The sequence below is a fragment of the Aspergillus brunneoviolaceus genome (genome assembly GCF_003184695.1).
Source record: "Aspergillus brunneoviolaceus CBS 621.78 unplaced genomic scaffold BO95scaffold_52, whole genome shotgun sequence".
NCBI lineage: Eukaryota > Fungi > Ascomycota > Eurotiomycetes > Eurotiales > Aspergillaceae > Aspergillus > Aspergillus brunneoviolaceus.
This window is the reverse complement of record NW_020290782.1, coordinates 252,530-272,059: the sequence shown is the minus strand read 5'-3', so window position 1 is coordinate 272,059 and position 19,530 is coordinate 252,530. Positions and strand designations below refer to the sequence as shown.

Here is a 19,530-nt window from a genome sequence, read left to right as displayed (position 1 = left end):
CTTTTCCAGATGGACCAGTCTTAAGCATGGTGTCTTGCTGCTACAGCGCTTTCCCGACAGGTCTGAGAGCCTTCACTCGTCTTCCAACTCACTATCAGCCGCAATATACGCATACAACGCCGTCGCCCCCTGGTCGCGCTTGTCTAGCTCAGTGTCGGCTGCAATATACGCATACAATGCCGTCGCCTCCTCGTCGCGCTTGTCTAGCTCAGTGTCGGCGACAATGTACCCATACAGCGCCGTGGCTTCGGTACTGGCTCTGGCGCGGAGAGCGCGGAGGTCATCCGCCCGGACGCGAAGTGTGAATGCTGCTGATGTATCTTAGCTCCATATTGGTTGAATCACACCAATGCCTACAATCTGGGGTGGGAAGGATGTGCATACGCTTGGCTGTCGGTGCAGAAGCTGCCATAGGGCTTAGAAGGAGGCCGTAGATGGCAGAAAGAAGCACGGGGTACTTCATGGTGGGCGGGGTATGCTTGGGGAGTTCTGGCGAGGCTTGCGATCGAGAAGAGATGGTCTGTTGAGCAGGAAGGAGGGGATGGGAGGGCTAATTATATCGAGGTCTCGAGCACTGGCCTTCCCACTCTTGCATCTGAGAAACTTCGGGCCGGATCGTTCGGTATGGCCTGTCTACACAACCAAGGCTAGATGCCAGGTCTATGTGATTGTTGTACACCACCGTGATTGCGATCGCAGCTGACGGCTGCACCTCTTTCAATATGGAAAGAGGTGACGACCCATCAGCGGAGTCTGGCCCATACGTGTAGGTGCCATAATTGCACAGCCAGAGTATGTGTCATGCGGGGATGTCAATCCATCTCAACGGCGTCGTTGTACACTACTGTGAATGTGAGTCCAGTAGATGTCTGCACCTCTAATCCAATTTGGGAAGACATGACAGTCCAACAACAGAGTCCTGCATATACGCGCATGGCATATGTGCCATACACATATCGCACAGCCTATCAAGGGCAAAGAGATAGACCCAAAGAGAGGAAAATAAAGCAGCAAGGGTTTCTGACAAGATGATGGACTGCAGCAAAAAGAACACGAAAACATACAACAGAAGGGATTCGCTGGTGGTCACCCACCCAACTACTAACCTCCCGGCGTGTGGCTTGAGTACGGCTGAGCGGACGGGAAGCCCTATTTTCCACACCCTGTGGTCGTATGTGCTTGGTCGAAGTGCAGAGAAGACTAAGTGTGCTGAGATAGAAAGCTGTTCCAAGTCCAAAAGCTATCCCAATGCGAACTACTGCACACTACTGTGAATGTGACTGCAGCAGATATCTGCACTTCCACCAGACTGGGAGGAAGGTGGAAAGCTACCAACAGGACGATATGGGCGGCATAGGCGGCACAGGCTAATTGATTAGCAATTATCTTCACTAGGGAACTGTCGTTGTATTATCGACTTACCAGGGGTGTTGCATATCCCAGATCAAGAGAAAATACCACTTTGGGGTCGAGGTATTTGATCATTCCTTGCTCTGCGCTCCATCGCCTACCGTCTGGAAGTTTCTTACCCACCAGAATCGAAGGACGCCTCGACTGATGAAGATGAAGTTCGGAATGTCTCCAACCTATGAAAGACTGGGCCGTCGAGACTCTGATGCCCTCGATGACGGCCGACAAGGTACGGAAAGCGAGAATGGAGCACTTCTAGAGGAAAGGACGTCCCAGCGCGAGTATCCCCATCCACGACACCGTTGGTTTGTTTGGCTCAATGCTACCATCTTTGCAATGTCATTGTTTCTCTTTGCCATGACCGCGAGCATTGTCCGGAGCAGCAGCGTTCCCAGCCAGCTATTGCGGAAAACCTCTGAATATTGTGAGGGTGACTCAAGCTTGGTCGCAACATTCAGTTCGCTAACGGCTTGCAGCCCCCATATTCGATCGACTGGAAATTCCTCTCATCCACAAAAGGATGAATGCGACGTTGGTGGAGCCAGATCCCCTACCCATCTACCGTCAGCCACCCAGCCCCGAGGTGGACGAAGCCTGGAACCGACTAGCAAACATCAGACCCATCGCCATCAGTCGTGGTGACGTGGTCAAGCTGGGTAGGGACCCCGAGCAAGCGGCAAAATGGCCTGAAAGCTTTGGCTTCGGATTTGAGGCATACATTGGACGGATCGACGTCTTCCATCAAATTCATTGCCTGGATTGGCTGCGCCGGGAAGCGTACTTTGACCACTACTATGGGAAGAAATGGCCGCCGGGGACTCCGCCGTCCGACATGCACCGGACCCATATCTCCCACTGCATCTACCTGCTGCTCCAGAACCTCATGTGCACCGCGAATGTCGACATCTACACCCATTACTGGGCAGATGCGCAGCTGAACGCCTTCCCCGACTTCAGCGTCAACCACAAATGCCGGGATTTCGACGCCATCTTGCGTTGGCAGGAGGAGAACTCGGTCGACGTAGACGAGTTTGCTGCCATTCGGAAGCCACCTGATGCAGCGGCCAGGGTGATGTCGCATCGATTCAAGGAGCTGTTTGGTTGGTACAATTCCAACCCCGATGATGGCTCTGATAGTGGGATAATTGGATAAGACGACCACCATGTAAGAGGTTGTGGAGGGGCGCTAATATCAGGGTCGATGATCGGCCTGGCACCAGTACTTGGGGCAAGTCTGAGAGCGGGGTTGAGTCGAGACTAGGGGTCCAGGATTTGTTTGTGTTCTAATCAAGCATTTAGGCTACTGCATGGTGTGCTTTATTAATAACCCTTGATTGCGCTCGTTCACCGATCCCTGCTTAGCGCTATCAACGGGCTGATTAGAGAACAAAGGTACGATGTATGCTTTCGAAACAGGAACCACGCGATGTAACCTAGAAAATGAATGGCTCACGCCACCCTATATGGAAGCCTAGAGCCAGACAAGGCAGCTTTGGGCCCGGCTTCCACTGTATACGGATTCATAATTGTAAAGCGGACTTCTCCGTTGCTCCTGCCCCAGCCGGCTGAGCGTGGGACGCAGACTCGAAACATGCCCTATTCAACACGCTTCCTCTATAGCATCTCAGCAGCACTGATCTTCCTTCTTTTCGTAAATATCGGTGTCATATTCAATTCAGTGGGCAACTGGAGTAGCCTCTCACAACCCTTCCAATTCCATGTTTGTTCCAGCGAGCCCCTTTCCCGGCCTCCAGTCATTCGCGAATTCCAGCCTTTGACCCCGAAAACCTCATGGGAATCACTTCTTCTCCCCCAAAATGGCGGCATACTAAAGGTCCGAACAAGCAACAGCACCGTAACCGACTACGGGATCTCCATGTTCCACCAGCTCCACTGTCTGACGGTTCTTCGTGGGCTGATATTCCCTGACACGACCCAGCATCACGGGGCGCCCACAACATCACCTTCTCACTCGGGCGATGCTCATGAAGATGCTGTGCACTGGGAGCATTGCTTTGATTACATTGCACAGGTGAGTGCCTTGTGGTGAACTTAGTGACGCTCCCATCGCCCTGACAGTTGGAAGGCTATAATCTGTGCGGCAGATGACACTATCGAACCACCACGCTCGGCTGTCGAGAGAGATGGAAAACGCGTCTTGATCATTGATGGGTTGGGACATCCGCATCAGTGCAGAGACTCGGAGTTGTTATGGAGGGCTGTCCAAGATAGTGAAGTTCATCCTGTTGATCTTGCTGGAGTGAAGGGAACACTTAGCCACAGTGAGATTCTGCTAGATAATTGATTTTGAGACATGTCGGGACATCCGTATGAGATAAAAACTTTGCTATACAGCTAGTAGAGGGTGAGAGGCTACTAGTAGTCTTTCAGGCCGCGTCCAGGCGTCCAGGCAGCCACGCGCTTACGTCCATCGACCAGGGTCCCTGGCCAGTCACATGTCTGCCTTATCTCCCCTTCTCCTTCTTGTCTTTAACATCCAGTATTCAATCTTCAACCTTCAAATATCACTATCTGCTCTTTCCTCTCTTTCGAATTTCCATCCACCATCTTCTTTTGTGTCTGGATGCTAAACCTCGAACCGTACCATGGCAGGCAGCTGCTCGCCCGAAGCGGACAGCTCGTTTGGACCGGTCATCGCCTGTCCAGCGATCTTTGACTTCACTCTGCTTTTCGAACAAAGTATTCTAGCCATCGGCCCATCGGCCATTTTCCTCCTCGTGGTTCCTTGGCGGATCTGGTCGCTCTACACAGAAAACATCAAAACGGTCGCCAACAAGGCCCATTGGGGCAAGCTTGTCCGTCGTACCTTCATCTGATCCGCATTGGCACATATGCTAACAGTTGAACTGGCCAAATCAAGGCTGTTGCGTTATGTCTTGTCGGTCTACAAATCACCTCGGTGGTCGAATGGGCGCGCCATAACCTCACCAGGACGGCCATCCCTGCCATCGTCTTATCGCTGGTCGACTCCATAAGCATCACCGTCCTAACCGCCCTCGAACATGATCGCTCACTGCGCCCGTCATCGCTTCTGAGCATCTACCTTCTGCTATCAACGCTCTTCGATGCCGTGCAAGTGCGCACCTTATTCATCCGCCACTATCCATCTCCTTTGGCAGCACTAGCTGCCGCATCCGTTGCATTGAAGCTTGTTCTACTGATGTTGGAAGCCCAAAGTAAACGCAAGTATCTGAAGTCACCATATCATGTCGTCTCGCCCGAGTCGACCAGTGGAATCTTCGCTCGCACTGTCTTCTGGTGGCTCAACGGCCTATTTCTTAGAGGGTTCCGAAAGCTTCTGACAGTCGAGAATCTATTTCCAACGGACGAAGCCTTGAACTCAAGCCGTCTGGGACGGAGAATTCGAAGAGCATGGGGCAAATGTATAATCTTCTTTTGTTGTTTCATATCGTGGCAATCTCACTAAGTGTCGACCCCTGCAGACAAATCTTGCCATACACGCAGCCTGATATTCGCCACCGTGATCAGTCTACGTTGGGCGATCCTTCGAACGATATTCCCGAGACTATGTCTGATCGGATTCAGCTACGCGCAGACGTTTTTTATCCAGCGTGCAATCGAGCATCTACACAGACCCGACACCCAGCTGACAAAAAACGAGAACTATGGCTTGATCGGGGCCGCAGCGCTTATCTATGGAGGGATTGCAGTATGTTAATTCTAGTCAGTCGATCAAAAAAGCCCTAACCCAATTCAGATATCGACGGTGCATTACAAACACCAACTATTTCGGATGATCACTATGTTCCGAGGCGCAGCCGTTGCATTAGTCTACGACCACACTATGGTCCTTACGGATGGCCCCCCCAATGATTCGGCTGCTGTAACCCTTATGAGCACTGACGTTGACATGATCGCACGGTCGCTCGAGCAAATCAGCGAGACATGGGCTCGATTGGTGGAAATTGCCATTGGTATCTGGCTCTTAGAGCGACAGCTTGGTGCCGTTTGCGTCGCCCCAATTCTTGTGATTATTTGTAGGTTCCCTTTCTCTTTCTGATTCCTTGTATCTGAGACATTGCTCTGCCATAGTGTGTACATCCGCCCAGACGTATATGGCAACTTTCATGCCTGCAAGGCAGAAGGTCTGGGTCGGCGCTATCCAGCGCCGTGTGAGCATAATTTCCACGGCGCTGCGGTCGATGAAAAGCGTCAAGATGCTTGGACTATCTGAGACGCTCGCTACAACTCTTCAGGCACAAAGAGAGCGAGAACTGGATTTGTCTAAAGACTTCCGATGGTTGATCGTGTGGCTGAACGTGGTTGGTAAGTATCCCGCCTCCTCTTTGCTATCGTCTGAGTCTACTGACTGTAGGAAGCGAGTCTGCCTCAAATGTGTGCCTCTCTGGTCACATTCGCGGCTTTCGTTATCCGTGCAAAAATCGATCATTCAGATACACTGTCAACCGTGCAGGCTTTCACATCCCTTGCGATCATCAGTCTCATCACGAGCCCAGCGCTACAGCTCCTGGCGTCGATCCCGGCCGTGACAGCCGCTTTGGGTGCTTTTGACCGCATTCGCAAATTCCTTGCTTCTCCTTCTGTGGAACTCTCACTGTCAGAGGATGATCTCGACCATGAAACAGATAGCTCTAGTGGTAACGGATCAATGGTGGAATTGAAAGCATTGGTACCCAAGACACAGCCCAATTCCGACCAGATTGTTCTGCAAATGACCGACGCGTATATTCATCCGATGCCTGGATCTGACTTCTCTCTAGCAGAGATCAACTTCACAATCAAGGGAGGCACTGTAATGATAATTATTGGTCCTGTTGGGAGTGGAAAGTCTACCCTCTTGAAAGCAGCGCTGGGTGAACTACCCTGTGAGCGAGGAACGATTACAAGGGCATGGCGAGATGCTGGCTACTGCAGCCAAAACCCCTGGCTTCAGAACACCACCATTTGCAATAATATCTGTGGTTACTCAGAGATGGACGTCAAATGGTACAAAGAGGTACTGAGGGTATGTGCGTTGGAGCAGGATATCTCCCGAATGCCGCAGGGTGATCAGTCTGTGGTCGGCAGTGGGGCGCTGAAGCTGAGCGGAGGACAGAAGCAACGTCTTGTACATCACCAATTTCTATCACTGTCGCTTCGTACTGACAATTTCACAGGCAATCGCTCGAGCCATTTATTCACGGAAAGGGCTTTTGGTACTCGACGATGCTCTGAGTGCTGTTGATATGAAGACGGCACAGTATGTGCTTGAGGCCTGTTTTGGTCGCAATGGGGTCTGCCGGCAAATCGGTACGACTGTAATGATGGCAACTCATACAGGTCAGTACAGACCAGGATATTTGCGAGAGCCGTATCTAAGTCTTAGTCCAGATCAACATTCGCATGTCGCGGATCAGATCGTCATGCTGAGCTCGAACGGACGTATCGAGAAGCAAGGCTCCGTGCGGAGTTTGGGTTTGATCTCGCAACCAATTACACATGCGACGGAGGCCAGCTCGGAAACCCCGACAGCCGGAGATGAGAGTGAGGACAAGTCTGCCTCTACAAAAAAGGTGGAAACCCTCACTGTTGATGACATAGCAGATATAGCTCGCCGCACAGGCGATGTTGCAGTCTATACGTACTATATGAGGGCCATCGGATGGCCGAGCATCTTGGCAGCTTGTCTGATTATTGTCGTGCATACATTCTCCTCTACCTTCCCCCGTAAGTATATCCCCATTATGCATTATACTCTGCTAATTGGGGTTCAAGAGGTGTGGCTGGAACTGTTCACAAACGACGATGGGCAACAAGCCGCCCAGTTTATTGGTATCTACGTTCTGCTTGCCGTAGCTGCCTCAGGGTCCCAGGGGCTTATGATATGGTAAGCCTCTAATATGGTCTACCCTCCGTGTATGTCTTGCTAATTATTGATCCAGGCAAATCATGATCAAGATCGTCATCAAATCGGGATTGGAGCTGCACCGGGTGCTTGTCCGAACTGTAGTCGATGCGCCGATGTATTTCTTTGCTGGGGTTGATTCCGGCGTCATCTTGAATAGGTTCAGCCAGGACATGACCCTTGTAGATGCTGTCCTACCCACCATGGCTTTTGGAACGGCACTGAGTATGTTGGATCATTTTCACTCAATTCCAGAGCTAATCCCAGTTTCAGGTGTTGCGCAATGCTTTGCCCAGGTTGCACTGATATCGCTGGGCTCGAGCTACATGGCTGTGACGATAATCCCGTGTTTGCTGGTATTATACTGCGCGCAGAAAGTGTACCTGCGAACTTCCAGACAGCTCCGATTTCTCGATCTTGAAGCTAGAAGCCCACTTTACACACTGTTTGTGGAGACTCTCGAGGGTCTGTCTACTATCCGAGGCCTTGGATGGCAACGGTCATTTGTGGCAGAGTGCTTACGCCGACTCGATGATTCGCAAAAGCCATACTATCTTCTCTATTGTATTCAGCGGTGGCTCAACGTCGTCCTCGATCTCCTCGTTGCCGTGCTGGCTGTGATACTCATCGCACTAGCCACCTCGTTGCGGAACTCCACTGATCCAGGAAAGCTCGGAGTCTCCTTGACCGCAATTATGGCTTTCAGTCAGACTCTGCAAGAGGTGGTGTCCAGTTGGACCTCTCTGGAGACCTCTCTTGGTGCGATTGCAAGGACAAGGTCTTTCGAGATGAAAACGCCTTCTGAGCATGATGCTCGGGAAAGGGTGGTTCCGCCACCGAGCTGGCCTGCTGATGGACGGATTGAGATCAATGCTCTTTCTGCCTCATATGAGTGCGTGCTTCATCTCTCGTCTCTCATGATATGAACCTCTGACCAATGATCATTACAATTCTACAGCGGGAGCACGCGCGCATTAGACAATGTGTCTCTGAGCATCGAAGCCGGAGAGAAAGTGATGATCTGCGGACGAACTGGCAGGTGAGTCGGAGTTTGCTATTGCACATAGTACATATCTCACTCACTCTTGGTAACAGCGGCAAGAGCACGCTCATCTCGGCCCTCTTGCGTCTTCTCGACCCTCTAAACGGCACGATCTCCATCGGCGGGATGGACATCTCCACCATTCCCCGCAACGAGCTTCGCTCCCTCGTCATCGCTATCCCGCAGGACCTTTTTCTCCTTCCCGGCTCGATCCGCTTCAACCTGGATCCCACCGGCCGTGCAACGAACTCGACTCTGCTTTTAGCCTTGGAAAGATGCAACCTTCTGGCTGTGGTTACATCGCGCGGAGGCCTGGACGAGGAATTGACGTCTGCCTCCATGTCGCAAGGCGAGCAGAGGCTGTTCGCGCTGGCTGTTACTCTGGTGCGCAAGTGGAATCGAGAGCGCCACTCTGCTGGAGGAGAATGTGGCGGCGGCATCTTGATCCTGGATGAGGCGACCAGTGGGACCGATACTGCGACTCATGCTTTGATGCAGCAGGTGGTAGACGAAGAGTTTAGGGGGTACACCGTCCTGCAGATTTCGCACCGGCCTGATGAGATCCGGGGTGTTGATCGGATGGTCGAGATGAAGGATGGGCGGGTGGTGAAGGGGTAGGCTTGTCCAGGGCTGATGTGGTCGGATGATCGATTGGTTGTAGGTCAACTGCATGGTAAAGAGAGGAGGGGATAGGCGGTCTGCCAGGAAAGTAAAGATTCCGGTTTGGGCTCTTGATTTGATGTGCTTCATGCATCTCCAAGTACTTTTCGACCGAACTTCCCTCTGCTCGAGATACGAAGGGCGTACCTGAGGAGTTCAGCATCAATGCACAGAGGTGATGTAGGAGCTGTTGATTATGAGATTACGTGAGACCTTTGCGCTGCGATGAGGGGGGTTCTTTGCAGGTCTTTGCACCTTCACATTCCGGGAAAAGCATACTGGGGAGACTGACTACAGCTGGCATTAAGAGACGATACCGCTATTATTGACATTAGAAACAACTTTGGTAGCGATGTAAGCGTTGGCGCATAGAGCACACCACCACCGACATTTCCTTGGTCTAAGCTCAAGCTAAGTGCTACAAAAGTTGAGTATCTCAGCAAGCCAGGTGTTGTATTGTAGTGTACATAGCTGGAAGAGCATCGCCATATCCTGACCCCAACTAGTTCTACCCTTAACAAAATCTCTCGCCAACCGTCGTCCCCTGATAGCCTCTCCCCCATACTAGTAGTACGATTCCCCACCTCGTCAATTCTTTGTCTTCGCCGCCTTCGTTGTCGTAGTGGTGGTAGTGGTGGTAGTGGTGGTGGTCGTTGTCGCCGCCGCCTCATCATTGACACACAGGTTATAGCTATTGCCCGTCCCGGGGGGATGATACACAGACCCCATGTACGTGTATTTCTCATTCATGATAACCCGATACTTGCCAGGTTCACCGGCACTGGACTCTGCCACCAAGAAAAGTCCCCATGATTAGCTCCGACATGCATCTCTCACAAACCAATTTTTTTTTCTTTTTAACGGAAAAGGACGACCCACTTCCAGAATAAACCCCCGAAATCAACGGGTACGCATACAGCTGGCTGGTGGATTTGAAGAACTTCTCGCCGTTGCCGTACGTTTCCGGGTACTTGCCATAGCCCTTCTGGCCCGCCGCTCGCGCCGTCTCGACGACCTTGGATTGCTTGATCGCCGCGTTGATGTTGGCCGCGGTGAACTTGGCCCCGCCGCAGTTCACGTCCTTGACCTGGGCGCGGGGGAGGAGGCTGAGCAGGTCGCGCGCCTCCAGAGGGTCGGTGTCGCTGGCGATCGGGCTGGCGACTGCGGTTAGGGCTAGACCGAAGAGGAGGGTGGGCTTGAGGTTGAAGAGCATTTTTAAACGAGAGAAGAAGAATAGGTAGTTTCTATATCTGTCTGTGGGTTCGGGAAAAGAGAAAATAGTAAGATGGAGTGAGCGAGTGAATGAATGAGTGAATGAGTGACTAGGTTGATGCGAGATGAGCTTGGTAAACGGTGGGTGCAGCGACGGTGGCTTTATATAGCCTGCACTTTTGACCCTATTATCTTGTTGACAATTGGGGGTCAAACTCCACGAGGGCCAAAATGGATTCTCAGCCCCAAACAGCGTGGGTGGTCAGGGCAGGGCAGTGTTAATTGGGGCCAACTGGGGGCCGGTTGGAGGTGCAGGGCTGACAGCTTACGATTCGGCCACTGGGCTTCAGAATCATCCTATACTAATACTAAGGGCTGTCAACTAATCTGTGACTAGGACATCCAACAGAACAACCAAGAGATTGCTGACTGACTGTCTCGGTTAGTTCAGGTAGTGCTTACCGCCATCGACTAATCATTAACTCCTTTTAAAACGAACACCCACCGTGTGCTTCATCTACCTTGTTTCATCACCCAAAACAACACCACACTCATCAACACCCCAAACTCCACCCCATCAGCAATGGAGGCCTTTCTGGAAGAGTTCGGCTCCGAGCTTCTGGAGCGACCGGAAGTCCAAGTCCTTGCGGAGCTCCTCCAGAAACCCGATGCCTCTCCTACCGCGGCCGTCCAACGACTGCTTCAGACCCGCGAGACCCCACCGCAGGAGAACGAGCCCTTGGACAGCAGCGGCAACAACACAAGCAACGCAGGCAACCATGCGTGGTTCACGATGTTCCCGCTCGTCGAACTCGCGAGTCTCACCCCAGCTGCGCAGCAGGCGAAGCTCATCGAGTTCGTCGCCCAGCTCCAAAAGACCCCCGTCATCGACCCGGTCACGGGGCGACCGCTGACAGCGGCCGAGGATCTGAAACTCTGGACCGATCTCCCCTACCTCCGCATTTACTTGGCCGATAGATCTGGTTTCCGTGCGTGGACCCCCTCCCTTTCTTTCTCCTTTCCGCCGCTGTCGGGTTCGTTCGCGCACACCTTCGCTGACTGGGACCAAGCAGGTTATGTTAAGAAGGAATACCCCGAGGCAGAGGAGTATCCCCCGGCCGAGGTCCGGGAGTGGGAGAACCGGACCGCGTTCATGGCGCAGCTGACGGCCGCGGCGGATGCGCTCGGCCATCCCATGGATTTCTCGCTGTATGGGCTGTACGCGTGCCGGAGCGCATTTGAGGAAGAAGATGAACCGGTCGAGGAGGCGGTGCGCGCCGCCTGTATCTGGTTCTTCTATGCCGGAGCACGGATGTGGGAGAATTGTCAGGCGCGGCGGAGATTCGGGGATAGTCCGGAGGATCCTCGCTACTTCGATCTGCCCCGATGGCGGCGCTGGGAGGAGGGACTGCAGGCGGCACGGCGCGAGTTTCGTCGGCGGAGTACGCAGGAGCTGATCCAGACGGCATTGACGGAGTTGGGAAGGGCTCAGCAGCGGGATACGCTGAGGAGGCTTCCATGAACCAGGTGTCACTCTCGTGGCTTTGGTGCGTATAGTCTGATTAGTAGTTCTACTCTTGAATTTGAGGGGATTTACATTAGGTGAAACCGGACCCGTGGCAAGGCCTAGTGCTGAGCTCCATAAGGACTCGCCTTCAGGTGACTCCTGGTTGACTGTGCTGATTGGGTAGTAGATTCTGCAGACTTTACGGTGTACTCATTGGTTGATCGGCTGCTGTATCAAAGACGGATTGTCTGACTGGGGATAGATTATATGACATCTTCTTTGTTGCTGCTTTTGCTCGCATGCCTTGGCCGACGCCTATCAGGAGCCACCCGATGGCCAGGACTCTAAATTCTCAATCATTTTCTTCAATCCCCCAGTATAGGAGAAAAGTCTAACAGAGTAGAAGATGTTCATCACAATCCGACTCACAATCGGTTTCACATCCACCTGCATGCCGGCGGAGACTAAGCAGCGTACGGGCATCCAAGCTCTCCAGCCCACTCACGTAGCAGTCCAGAAACTCGGGAATGGAGTCCAAGCGCGGCTTTCTACCATAAAGCACCTGCGGCTCCGTGTCAGGCCCGGACTCCTCTATGAAGACCACGCGCCATTCCCACTCCCGGATATTCGGGGCGTGGGGGAGGTCTTTATCCTCAAAGTAGATCCCCTCCATATCCCCGTCTGGACTTTTTCGGCAGTAGAGGTATGCGCTGCGCCACTTCGGATACGACCCATAACCACGCCCGCCCGGACCTCGAGATCGGCATCCGGCTCGGAGGATGATGCTTTGGTGCTCACTAGAGCGTTGGTCGCCATTATTAACTCGGATAGTCGAGATGACGCGCTTAGAGTAACCTGAAAAGAGGTGGTAGTGACTATCTATACTATATAACGTTAGAGGAAATTCGGTCTTTTGGCCTTGCCGATCACGTCCTGGCAGCCCACCACGAGTACTTTTGTGGTCGAATGCAATACTTTTCGACATAACCCCTGTTTCATCCATTCAATCATAGAGAAAATAATCAGGATCATGGCTAGGTTCACTTAAAGGCCCTGACCATCCCGGAAAAGTGAGAGTCCTAGTCCCGTTCTCCTGTGGCCTGGGACTTGGAAACCATATGGATCTTGTCAGCTGCATCAATGCTGATAAGAGGGATTGCTTGGATTTTCTCGAATCTGGGCGGTCTCCTCAGTTTCCAGTTCGGACGATCGATGAATAGATAGTTTAGCAGTTCGTCTTTGGGGGGGGGGGGGATCCCAGAGGATCCCTGTGGTGTTTCGATGAAGCTATTACAAATGAGCACATGCGACGGCTGACCCGACCACTCCGCCTACATGCTACATATAACCTGCTATCCTTATTACCCCCACCCCCACTCCATTGCCAACCCCCTCTCCAAGCCAAAACGCTCAGAACATGCCCGATCCAGACCCATCCACGACCAACAAACCGACCATGCGCGCCGTGGTCTTCGACGGCCATCCGTACACATCCACGTGCGCACCCTCCCCAAGCTGACGATTGTCCGGCAGACCGACGCGGTGATGCGCCTCACGGCGGTGCACCCGCGTGGGCGGCGGGCTGGCGATCGTCGGGGTGTACTTCGCGATGCCGACGTCCCCGGGCGTGTGCAACGCGGGGATACGATCTCGCCGACGGTGCCGTGCCCGCTGTCGGGGGTGTGGAAGAAGGGTCTGACCCTGCGCGCGGGGCCGGTGGACTCGAAGACCGCGGTGGCGCCGCTGCTGGAGCTGATCCGGGGGGGGGGGCCAAGGCGAGGGGCCCGGGTTCGTGTTCTCTTCGGTGGTGGATATCGAGCATGCTCCGAAGGCGTATCGTCGGTTCTCGAAGCGGTTGGAGACGAAGGTCTTGATGCGGTTCGAGGGCGGGGCGAAGACTGGGCGGGCAGGAGGGAAGGGGTGGGGGTAGGAGTAGGCTGTAGCATGAAGCCAATATCATTTGTCTGTCTTATTGATAGTGTGCGAGGCCCGACAACTGGGGGACTATTGGTGTAACTGTACAACCAGGCCAAACGGTTTAGATAGTCGAGGCCAAAGCGTTACGATCTGGTACCTGCAGCCCATTTCCGAGTTCACTGGAACAACCTGTGCCGCGAAGCTACCACAACTTTCCCGAATCAACTATCTATCATCACCGAGTCCCCAGAGTTCCAGTCCACCAACCAACCACAATCCATTTCGCGGCAAATCGCTCAAGCGCCAACCGTCTTCCGCAACCGCGGCTCCAGCGGAAACACCTGCTCCTCGACCCGCACATCCTTGTAGACGATATCCCACCGTTTCCGCAGCGGCTCGGGCGTCTCCCACGCGTACTCCGGATCGCGCAGCCACAGTCGCAGCAAATGGCGTCTATGAATGTGTCAGCACAAGACACCTCTTCTCTCACAGCATGGGGCACTTGGTGAGTGAGGAGGAGGGGCAAAGGCAACGTACTCCTTCCCCGGCTCATCCCAGAACCTATTCCGGGCGTGGAAGATACTCAAATTGTTGATGTACTGCACATCCCCCTTTTGGAAATCCAGCGCGGCGCTGTGCTGCTCGGCCAGGAAGTGCAAGGCGTCGAGGGCCTCGGCCTGCGCCTCGGTGATCGGGGGCATGTCCGCGGAGCGGGGCTGGGCCTGGAAGCCGGTGAAGTAGCGGCGGGCGTACTGGATGAGGACGCGGTCCGGGGTGGATTCATCGGTGGCGGGCTGGCAGTAGAGCAGGGGGCGTTTGGTGTAGGGCGAAGCGGGGTTGTTGAAGCTCTATGTTTCTCTGTCTGTTAGTTTTCTCTCTCGCTTGGCAACTGAAAGATGCGCCGGCTGCATGCATGCATACCCATCGACCACCCAGTCCTGCGACAAGGTGTGGATCAGATCCGGGCGCTCGCGCGCCAGGATGTTGTACACCAGCCAGCTGCTGGCGATCTTGCTTTCGCCGCCGGCGGCCGCGGGGTGGAGGCACAGCAGCGAGACGATGTCGCCCGCGTCGGTGTGGAAGACTTGCTTGTCGGCGGTGTTGGAGGGCGCGCCGATGGTGCCGGCGCGCGTGGTGCGCGTGATGTCCTTGATGTGCGAGAGCACGAGCGACGTGCCGCTGCTGAAGCGCTGGTCCTCCTGCCGTCCGCGGATGTTGCCGACGTGCGCGGATACCCCCGCGTAGATGAGGATGTTGTCTTCCCGGGAGTAGTGGTCGATGCGTAGGCCGCGCAGGACGAAGAATCCCCGGCCCAGGTGTAGTTCTCGCGATTGCTGGCGGAGGCGATCGTGTAGCGTTGGTAGGGGGAAGGTGGATTGATCGATCGCTCCCCAGGGGAGATTGCGCGCTGTGATGATCGGGAGGGCTTAGGAACGGAACTGGACACGATGGATGGGGATGGGGATTAGGTAGGGCTACTTAGGGTGCGGGCGTTGATGCCCTAACCTACGGTACTGTACCTTTGAAGCTCTGCAAGGCGCCATGGATCTCATCCAGCTCCGTCTCGCTCAAACGCACCACCCAGTCATCGCGACTCGCGACATCCTTGCCTTCCCAGACGAGGTTGGAGACCAGTTCCGTGGGAAAGCCGTTTGGTACGGTCTGGGGGAGAGTCTCCGTGGCCTTGCGTCGGGCTGTTCGGGCCTGGCATTTGTCCCAGTCGGGATGGTACTGAATGTCAGGCTGGACGAGAGTCTCGACGGCAGTCATGGTGAACGTGGGCGTGCGTGCGTGTTGATTTGTTTGGATGGGGCTGGAGTATTTGCGGGGTTCTTATCTATTCTTATCTGTGCTTATGGCGCTGTTGAGAGCTAAGATGTGGTGATGGCCGGGATGCAGCACGCCATCGCTCTCCACAATGCATGCATGCGCGCCATTTTAATCCGACATCTTCCACGATCACGGGCTGCTACTCCTTCTCTAGCAGAAGCTTCACCTCTTCAAAAAGCTTCAATCAGAGCTTGGTCGTTCGCCCACATGCTCACCAGGATTCGGCGATCCCCCGTCCACGGCTTGCGCCCGTGCGACACCTGGAAATTGTCCACCAGCAGCAGATTCCCTTCCGCCAGACAAAGATCGATCTCCAGACCATCCACCACCTCCTCCAGCCGTTGGAGGTACTCCGCAGGGATGACAGTCCCATCGCCATAGTCGCACGGCAGATCTACCCTCACTTGTTAGCATTCCATCGGAGTGTCCGGAGGGGGCTCTATCCTACATGTCATTCCATCGCGCCCCAGATACGGTGGCTCCAACGCTCCCAGATCACGCGTCATTCCATACCGACCGACCAACCCGTTAAACCAAACCGGTCGTCCGCTAGCAGGAGCGCGTTGAATACCTTCCGCACGAATCAGTACTGTACCCGCACTCGAAGACTACGTAGGGAATGGACGTACCCGGAATATGCTGCGTCAACTCCAGCGTATCGTCCTTCAACCACCGGAAACTCGGAGTGAGCCTGCGCACCTGCGCTTTAACCTTGGCCTTCTGCGTGTCGCGATCATCCCCGGCCTCAAACTCTTGTCCAAAGCTGTGCTCGCCCGCCCAGTTGAACTCGTTTCCCCGGCCCTCGTGACCCGGGGCCCGGAAGACCATCTTCATGGCCAGGCCCCGTTGGTGGACCTCGTGCACGAGGGCAGGCACCGCATACTGCAGCCTCTCGTAGACCAAGGCGCTGTGTGCGATCGGGGTTTGTCCACCGCGCGGGGCTTTCGTCTGGCAGTAGAAGTGGATGTTGGACGGGAAGCGCGTGTACCGTGAATACTGGACAGAAAGACATGGTCAACCATTCATTCTGCTTCCTTTTGATGGGAATGTGGTATGAGGTACAGCACAGCGGCCTACCTCATTGTGCTGGTAGAATCGACGATCGGACGGTCCCTCGTTGGCCGTCCACACATTCTCGGCCACCAGGGTGCGTTTCCCGGCGAGACCAATCTGCTCGAACGGATGGGAGCCGCGCGCTTTCTCGGCGGCGTTGACGAGTCGCGCGAACGTCTCCGCGGAGGGATGGCCGATCCCGTGGATGATCACGGCGCCATGTCGCTGGAGCAGCTCGGACAGGCGTCCGGACTCAGCTAACGAGGCGATGGCCGTCACGGCATCATCGACCGTCGGCACGCCACTGCTGGCTGCTCCATCCGGGCGGTGGATTTCCAGTCCATAGGGAAAAGCATTTCCATGCACGGTCTGGGCGCCTGGCACGTCGAATGGTCGGAAAGTAGTAGTCATAGTGCAGGCATTCATTGGTGTTTTTCTTACATGGAAATGGAGTTTCTCTCTCACAGCGGTCGTCTTAATATGGGCTGCGGATGGGGATGGGGTGGGGCTTGGTGGGAATAACGCCATCCCAGCTGCAGGTGAACTCATCCACTAAGAGTTAGCCCTCTTGGCAGCTTGATTTACTTCGGAGTGAAGCCGACAGGATTCCACGAGCTTGCAGGTTGTGGCGTCTATCACGTCATTTGCTGATCAGGACTAGGGTTTGATCAGATCAGTACGTATATAAACTACTTTGTTCCGAGCCCGGGGCTATGGCTGTGCATTCCAGGCTGGAGTCAAAATGGGCAGCGACATAATCTCCAAGGCGACGGTCCAGACACATTCATCCCAGTCTCACCCTGACGATGACAGCCTCAAGCGTGGGGAGCGACTCACCGTCAACGAGAATCATGTGCTCCAGGATCGCAAGATTGGAGTGCTGGGAGCCATCTCGCTGATTGTCAACAAGATTATAGGCGCCGGGTTAGTCCGTTGATGTGCCAATCCAAGGACATTTTGTTTCTTGCTCACAGAGGATAGAATCTTCTCCACCCCCTCGACCATCTTCAAGCTCTCTGGCAGTGTCGGGCTGTCGCTACTGCTGTGGGTGATTGCGGGGATCATCTCCGCCTGCGGAGCACTGGTCATGCTGGAATTCGGCAGTGGGATTCCTCGCTCCGGGGGCATCAAGGTGTACCTGGAACGCTCCTTCGCCCCCAAGCGCATGCAGACGTGCATCTACCTCTTCTTCTGCCTGTTCCTGCAGGTCTCCGCCAGCAACGCCATCACCGCCGCCGAGTACCTCCTGTCCGCCGCCGGGGTGGAGTCGACGACCTGGAAGGAACGCGGGCTGGCCATTGCAGCGGTCTCCTTCGCCGTGGGCGTGCACACGGTGGCGCCTCGCGTGGGACGGGCGATGCAGGATGTGCTGAGCATGGTCAAGCTCTTCACGCTGCTCTTCATCGTGTGCACGGGGTTTGCCGCGCTGGCGGGGCATCTCCGCATCCCCAAACCCCACAACTTCGACCTCCAGACCTCCTTCGAGGGCACCTCGAACAACGGGTACGATATCGGCACCGCCCTCCTCGACGCCATCTTCTCGTACCAGGGCTACGACAATGTGAATGCCGTGCTGTCGGAGGTCAAGAACCCCGAACACACCCTCCGAATCGCCCTGCCTTGCGCCATGGGCATCATCACCGTGCTGTATGTCCTCGCCAACGTGGCGTATGTGAGTATTCCCACTGCCCTAGAAGGCCATAACTGATCTTCGTTCCACTGGACAATAGTTCGCCGGCGTGCCCAAGGAGGAATTCCGCACCGCCAGCGTCACGATCGCAGCCAGCCTGTTCCGCAACGTCTTCGGCGAGACCGCCGCCACGCGAGCCCTGCCCGCCCTCGTAGCGCTATCCGCCCTCGGCCATCTCCTAGGAGTGGCATTCGTCGTCCGTAAGTCTTCTTTCTCTCGTTCCCCCGAAAACCCCTCCGAATCCCCACTCCAGCTGAGTTTGATCCCCAAATGCAGCGCGCCTCCTCCAAGAACTCGCCAAAGACGGCATCGCCCCGTTCCCGGACATCATGATGCAGAACCGGCCGTTTAAGACCCCCATTGCCGCGCTGATCGTGCACCTCGGGGTGACGGTCCTGTTCATCTGCGCCCCGCCCGCGGGCGACGCCTTCAGCTTCGTCGTCGGGCTCTCCTCGTACCCGATGTGTCTGATGCTGACGGCCATCACGGTGGGGCTGGTGAGGATGCGCCTCACGCGGACCGGGGAAGGGTGGTCGTCCTCCTACCCGGCGCCGTGGCCGGTGATCGGGTTCTATCTTGCCGCGAACACCGTACATTCCCCTCCGTCCCGTCCCAATCACCCAGGTGCGGATTGTTTGGCTAGGCTAACGTAAGGCTGATCGCGTGTGAAAGTTCCTCCTGGCCATGCCGTTTGTGCCGCCCAACTCGAGTGCATCCCGGATTCCGTACTGGTTGAGTCCCGTCGTGGCGTTGGGGATCCTGGGGCTCGGCGTGGTGTACTATCTGCTGCGCTTTGCGGTGCTGCCCTGGCTGTTTGGGTACAGTCTCCATCCCGTGACGAAGGATCTGACCGATGGGTCGCAGGTGACTCGGTTTTTGATGCTGAAGGAGCCGCGGTAGTGGAGGGTCCCTCTGGACTCCTCCCACGGATCTGAAGAACCCAAAAGAAATGCAATGCGGAACGAGCTGTCAGAGGACGTGTAGTGTTTCCGGGTGTCTGACCACCCTTGAGGCTGAGCAGCTTTGCGGAAGTCATTTACTTCCGATGGCTTCACGAAGGCCGAACATGCCAAAGTTTGAGACCAGGTTGAGATGCGTGGGGGTACACATACTAGACTGGATTCTCACCCGGAGAGGCCTCGACAACAAGTGGACTTGCACGACTCACCCAACGGCTCAAGCCGTACGATGCAGCCTGTCTTTCCCCTCCTCGCTAGATCTTCTATATGGAGTAGACCACAGACGCTCAATGCACTGACTTTAGTACCTCGTGCCGGTGAACCAACCGAACCGATGAAAATGCCCGTACCGTGCGCGGCCCC

At 54.9% G+C, this 19,530-nt stretch overlaps 9 protein-coding genes across 9 annotated transcripts; 5 read left to right on the top strand and 4 right to left on the bottom strand.

The window, feature by feature from the left end:
• Positions 1-10: 10 nt before the first annotated feature.
• Positions 11-745, bottom strand: BO95DRAFT_206791 (uncharacterized protein). Its single transcript, XM_025581078.1, has 2 exons — positions 385-745; positions 11-308 (listed from the first exon to the last, which is right to left on the bottom strand). Exons 1-2 carry the CDS (start codon positions 461-463, stop codon positions 73-75), a joined length of 315 nt encoding a protein of 104 aa, XP_025440185.1. The 5' UTR covers positions 464-745; the 3' UTR covers positions 11-72.
• Positions 746-1,563: 818 nt separating this feature from the next.
• On the top strand, positions 1,564-2,563 carry BO95DRAFT_368062 (oxidase ustYa family protein; the record flags this gene model as incomplete). The annotated part of the gene is made up of 2 exons (XM_025582807.1): positions 1,564-1,840; positions 1,887-2,563. 2 exons carry the CDS (start codon positions 1,564-1,566, stop codon positions 2,561-2,563), a joined length of 954 nt encoding a protein of 317 aa, XP_025440184.1.
• Positions 2,564-2,908: 345 nt separating this feature from the next.
• On the top strand, positions 2,909-3,778 carry BO95DRAFT_394053 (uncharacterized protein). Its single transcript, XM_025583684.1, has 2 exons — positions 2,909-3,442; positions 3,497-3,778. The coding sequence occupies exons 1-2, from the start codon at positions 3,002-3,004 to the stop codon at positions 3,713-3,715; spliced, it is 660 nt and encodes a 219-aa protein (XP_025440183.1). The 5' UTR covers positions 2,909-3,001; the 3' UTR covers positions 3,716-3,778.
• A 238-nt stretch (positions 3,779-4,016) lies between these two features.
• BO95DRAFT_368041 (P-loop containing nucleoside triphosphate hydrolase protein) lies at positions 4,017-8,957 on the top strand (the record flags this gene model as incomplete). Its single annotated transcript, XM_025582805.1, has 13 exons — positions 4,017-4,226; positions 4,292-4,814; positions 4,875-5,101; positions 5,150-5,429; positions 5,485-5,718; positions 5,772-6,520; positions 6,570-6,732; positions 6,784-7,119; positions 7,168-7,258; positions 7,335-7,522; positions 7,571-8,189; positions 8,256-8,336; positions 8,393-8,957. The coding sequence occupies 13 exons, from the start codon at positions 4,017-4,019 to the stop codon at positions 8,955-8,957; spliced, it is 4,266 nt and encodes a 1,421-aa protein (XP_025440182.1).
• A 630-nt stretch (positions 8,958-9,587) lies between these two features.
• Positions 9,588-10,264, bottom strand: BO95DRAFT_516291 (uncharacterized protein; the record flags this gene model as incomplete). Its single annotated transcript, XM_025591810.1, has 2 exons — positions 9,879-10,264; positions 9,588-9,787 (listed from the first exon to the last, which is right to left on the bottom strand). Exons 1-2 carry the CDS (start codon positions 10,210-10,212, stop codon positions 9,588-9,590), a joined length of 534 nt encoding a protein of 177 aa, XP_025440181.1. The 5' UTR covers positions 10,213-10,264.
• A 470-nt stretch (positions 10,265-10,734) lies between these two features.
• BO95DRAFT_475133 (DUF3632 domain-containing protein) lies at positions 10,735-11,838 on the top strand. Its single transcript, XM_025589834.1, has 2 exons — positions 10,735-11,200; positions 11,285-11,838. The coding sequence occupies exons 1-2, from the start codon at positions 10,795-10,797 to the stop codon at positions 11,731-11,733; spliced, it is 855 nt and encodes a 284-aa protein (XP_025440180.1). The 5' UTR covers positions 10,735-10,794; the 3' UTR covers positions 11,734-11,838.
• Positions 11,839-13,931: 2,093 nt separating this feature from the next.
• Positions 13,932-15,405, bottom strand: BO95DRAFT_368027 (TauD/TfdA family dioxygenase; the record flags this gene model as incomplete). Its single annotated transcript, XM_025582804.1, has 4 exons — positions 13,932-14,088; positions 14,173-14,481; positions 14,557-15,043; positions 15,156-15,405. The coding sequence occupies 4 exons, from the start codon at positions 15,403-15,405 to the stop codon at positions 13,932-13,934; spliced, it is 1,203 nt and encodes a 400-aa protein (XP_025440179.1).
• A 230-nt stretch (positions 15,406-15,635) lies between these two features.
• On the bottom strand, positions 15,636-16,929 carry BO95DRAFT_368054 (Clavaminate synthase-like protein; the record flags this gene model as incomplete). Its single annotated transcript, XM_025582806.1, has 4 exons — positions 15,636-15,859; positions 15,914-16,036; positions 16,095-16,461; positions 16,543-16,929. The coding sequence occupies 4 exons, from the start codon at positions 16,927-16,929 to the stop codon at positions 15,636-15,638; spliced, it is 1,101 nt and encodes a 366-aa protein (XP_025440178.1).
• An 86-nt stretch (positions 16,930-17,015) lies between these two features.
• BO95DRAFT_454939 (amino acid transporter) lies at positions 17,016-19,108 on the top strand (the record flags this gene model as incomplete). The annotated part of the gene is made up of 6 exons (XM_025588292.1): positions 17,016-17,057; positions 17,249-17,442; positions 17,500-18,190; positions 18,249-18,408; positions 18,485-18,798; positions 18,881-19,108. 6 exons carry the CDS (start codon positions 17,016-17,018, stop codon positions 19,106-19,108), a joined length of 1,629 nt encoding a protein of 542 aa, XP_025440177.1.
• Positions 19,109-19,530: the final 422 nt, after the last annotated feature.

Excerpts from the sequence above, each read along its gene's own strand:
- BO95DRAFT_394053 (XM_025583684.1), top strand. The coding sequence starts at position 3,002 with ATGCCCTATTCAACACGCTTCCTCTATAGCATCTCAGCAGCACTGATC. Across the intron at positions 3,443-3,496 it reads GCTTTGATTACATTGCACAG|GCTATAATCTGTGCGGCAGA; the intron begins GTGAGTGCCTTG and ends GACAGTTGGAAG.
- BO95DRAFT_475133 (XM_025589834.1), top strand. The coding sequence starts at position 10,795 with ATGGAGGCCTTTCTGGAAGAGTTCGGCTCCGAGCTTCTGGAGCGACCG. Across the intron at positions 11,201-11,284 it reads GGCCGATAGATCTGGTTTCC|GTTATGTTAAGAAGGAATAC; the intron begins GTGCGTGGACCC and ends GGGACCAAGCAG.
- BO95DRAFT_206791 (XM_025581078.1), bottom strand. The coding sequence starts at position 463 with ATGAAGTACCCCGTGCTTCTTTCTGCCATCTACGGCCTCCTTCTAAGC. Across the intron at positions 309-384 it reads TTCTGCACCGACAGCCAAGC|CATTCACACTTCGCGTCCGG; the intron begins GTATGCACATCC and ends ATACATCAGCAG.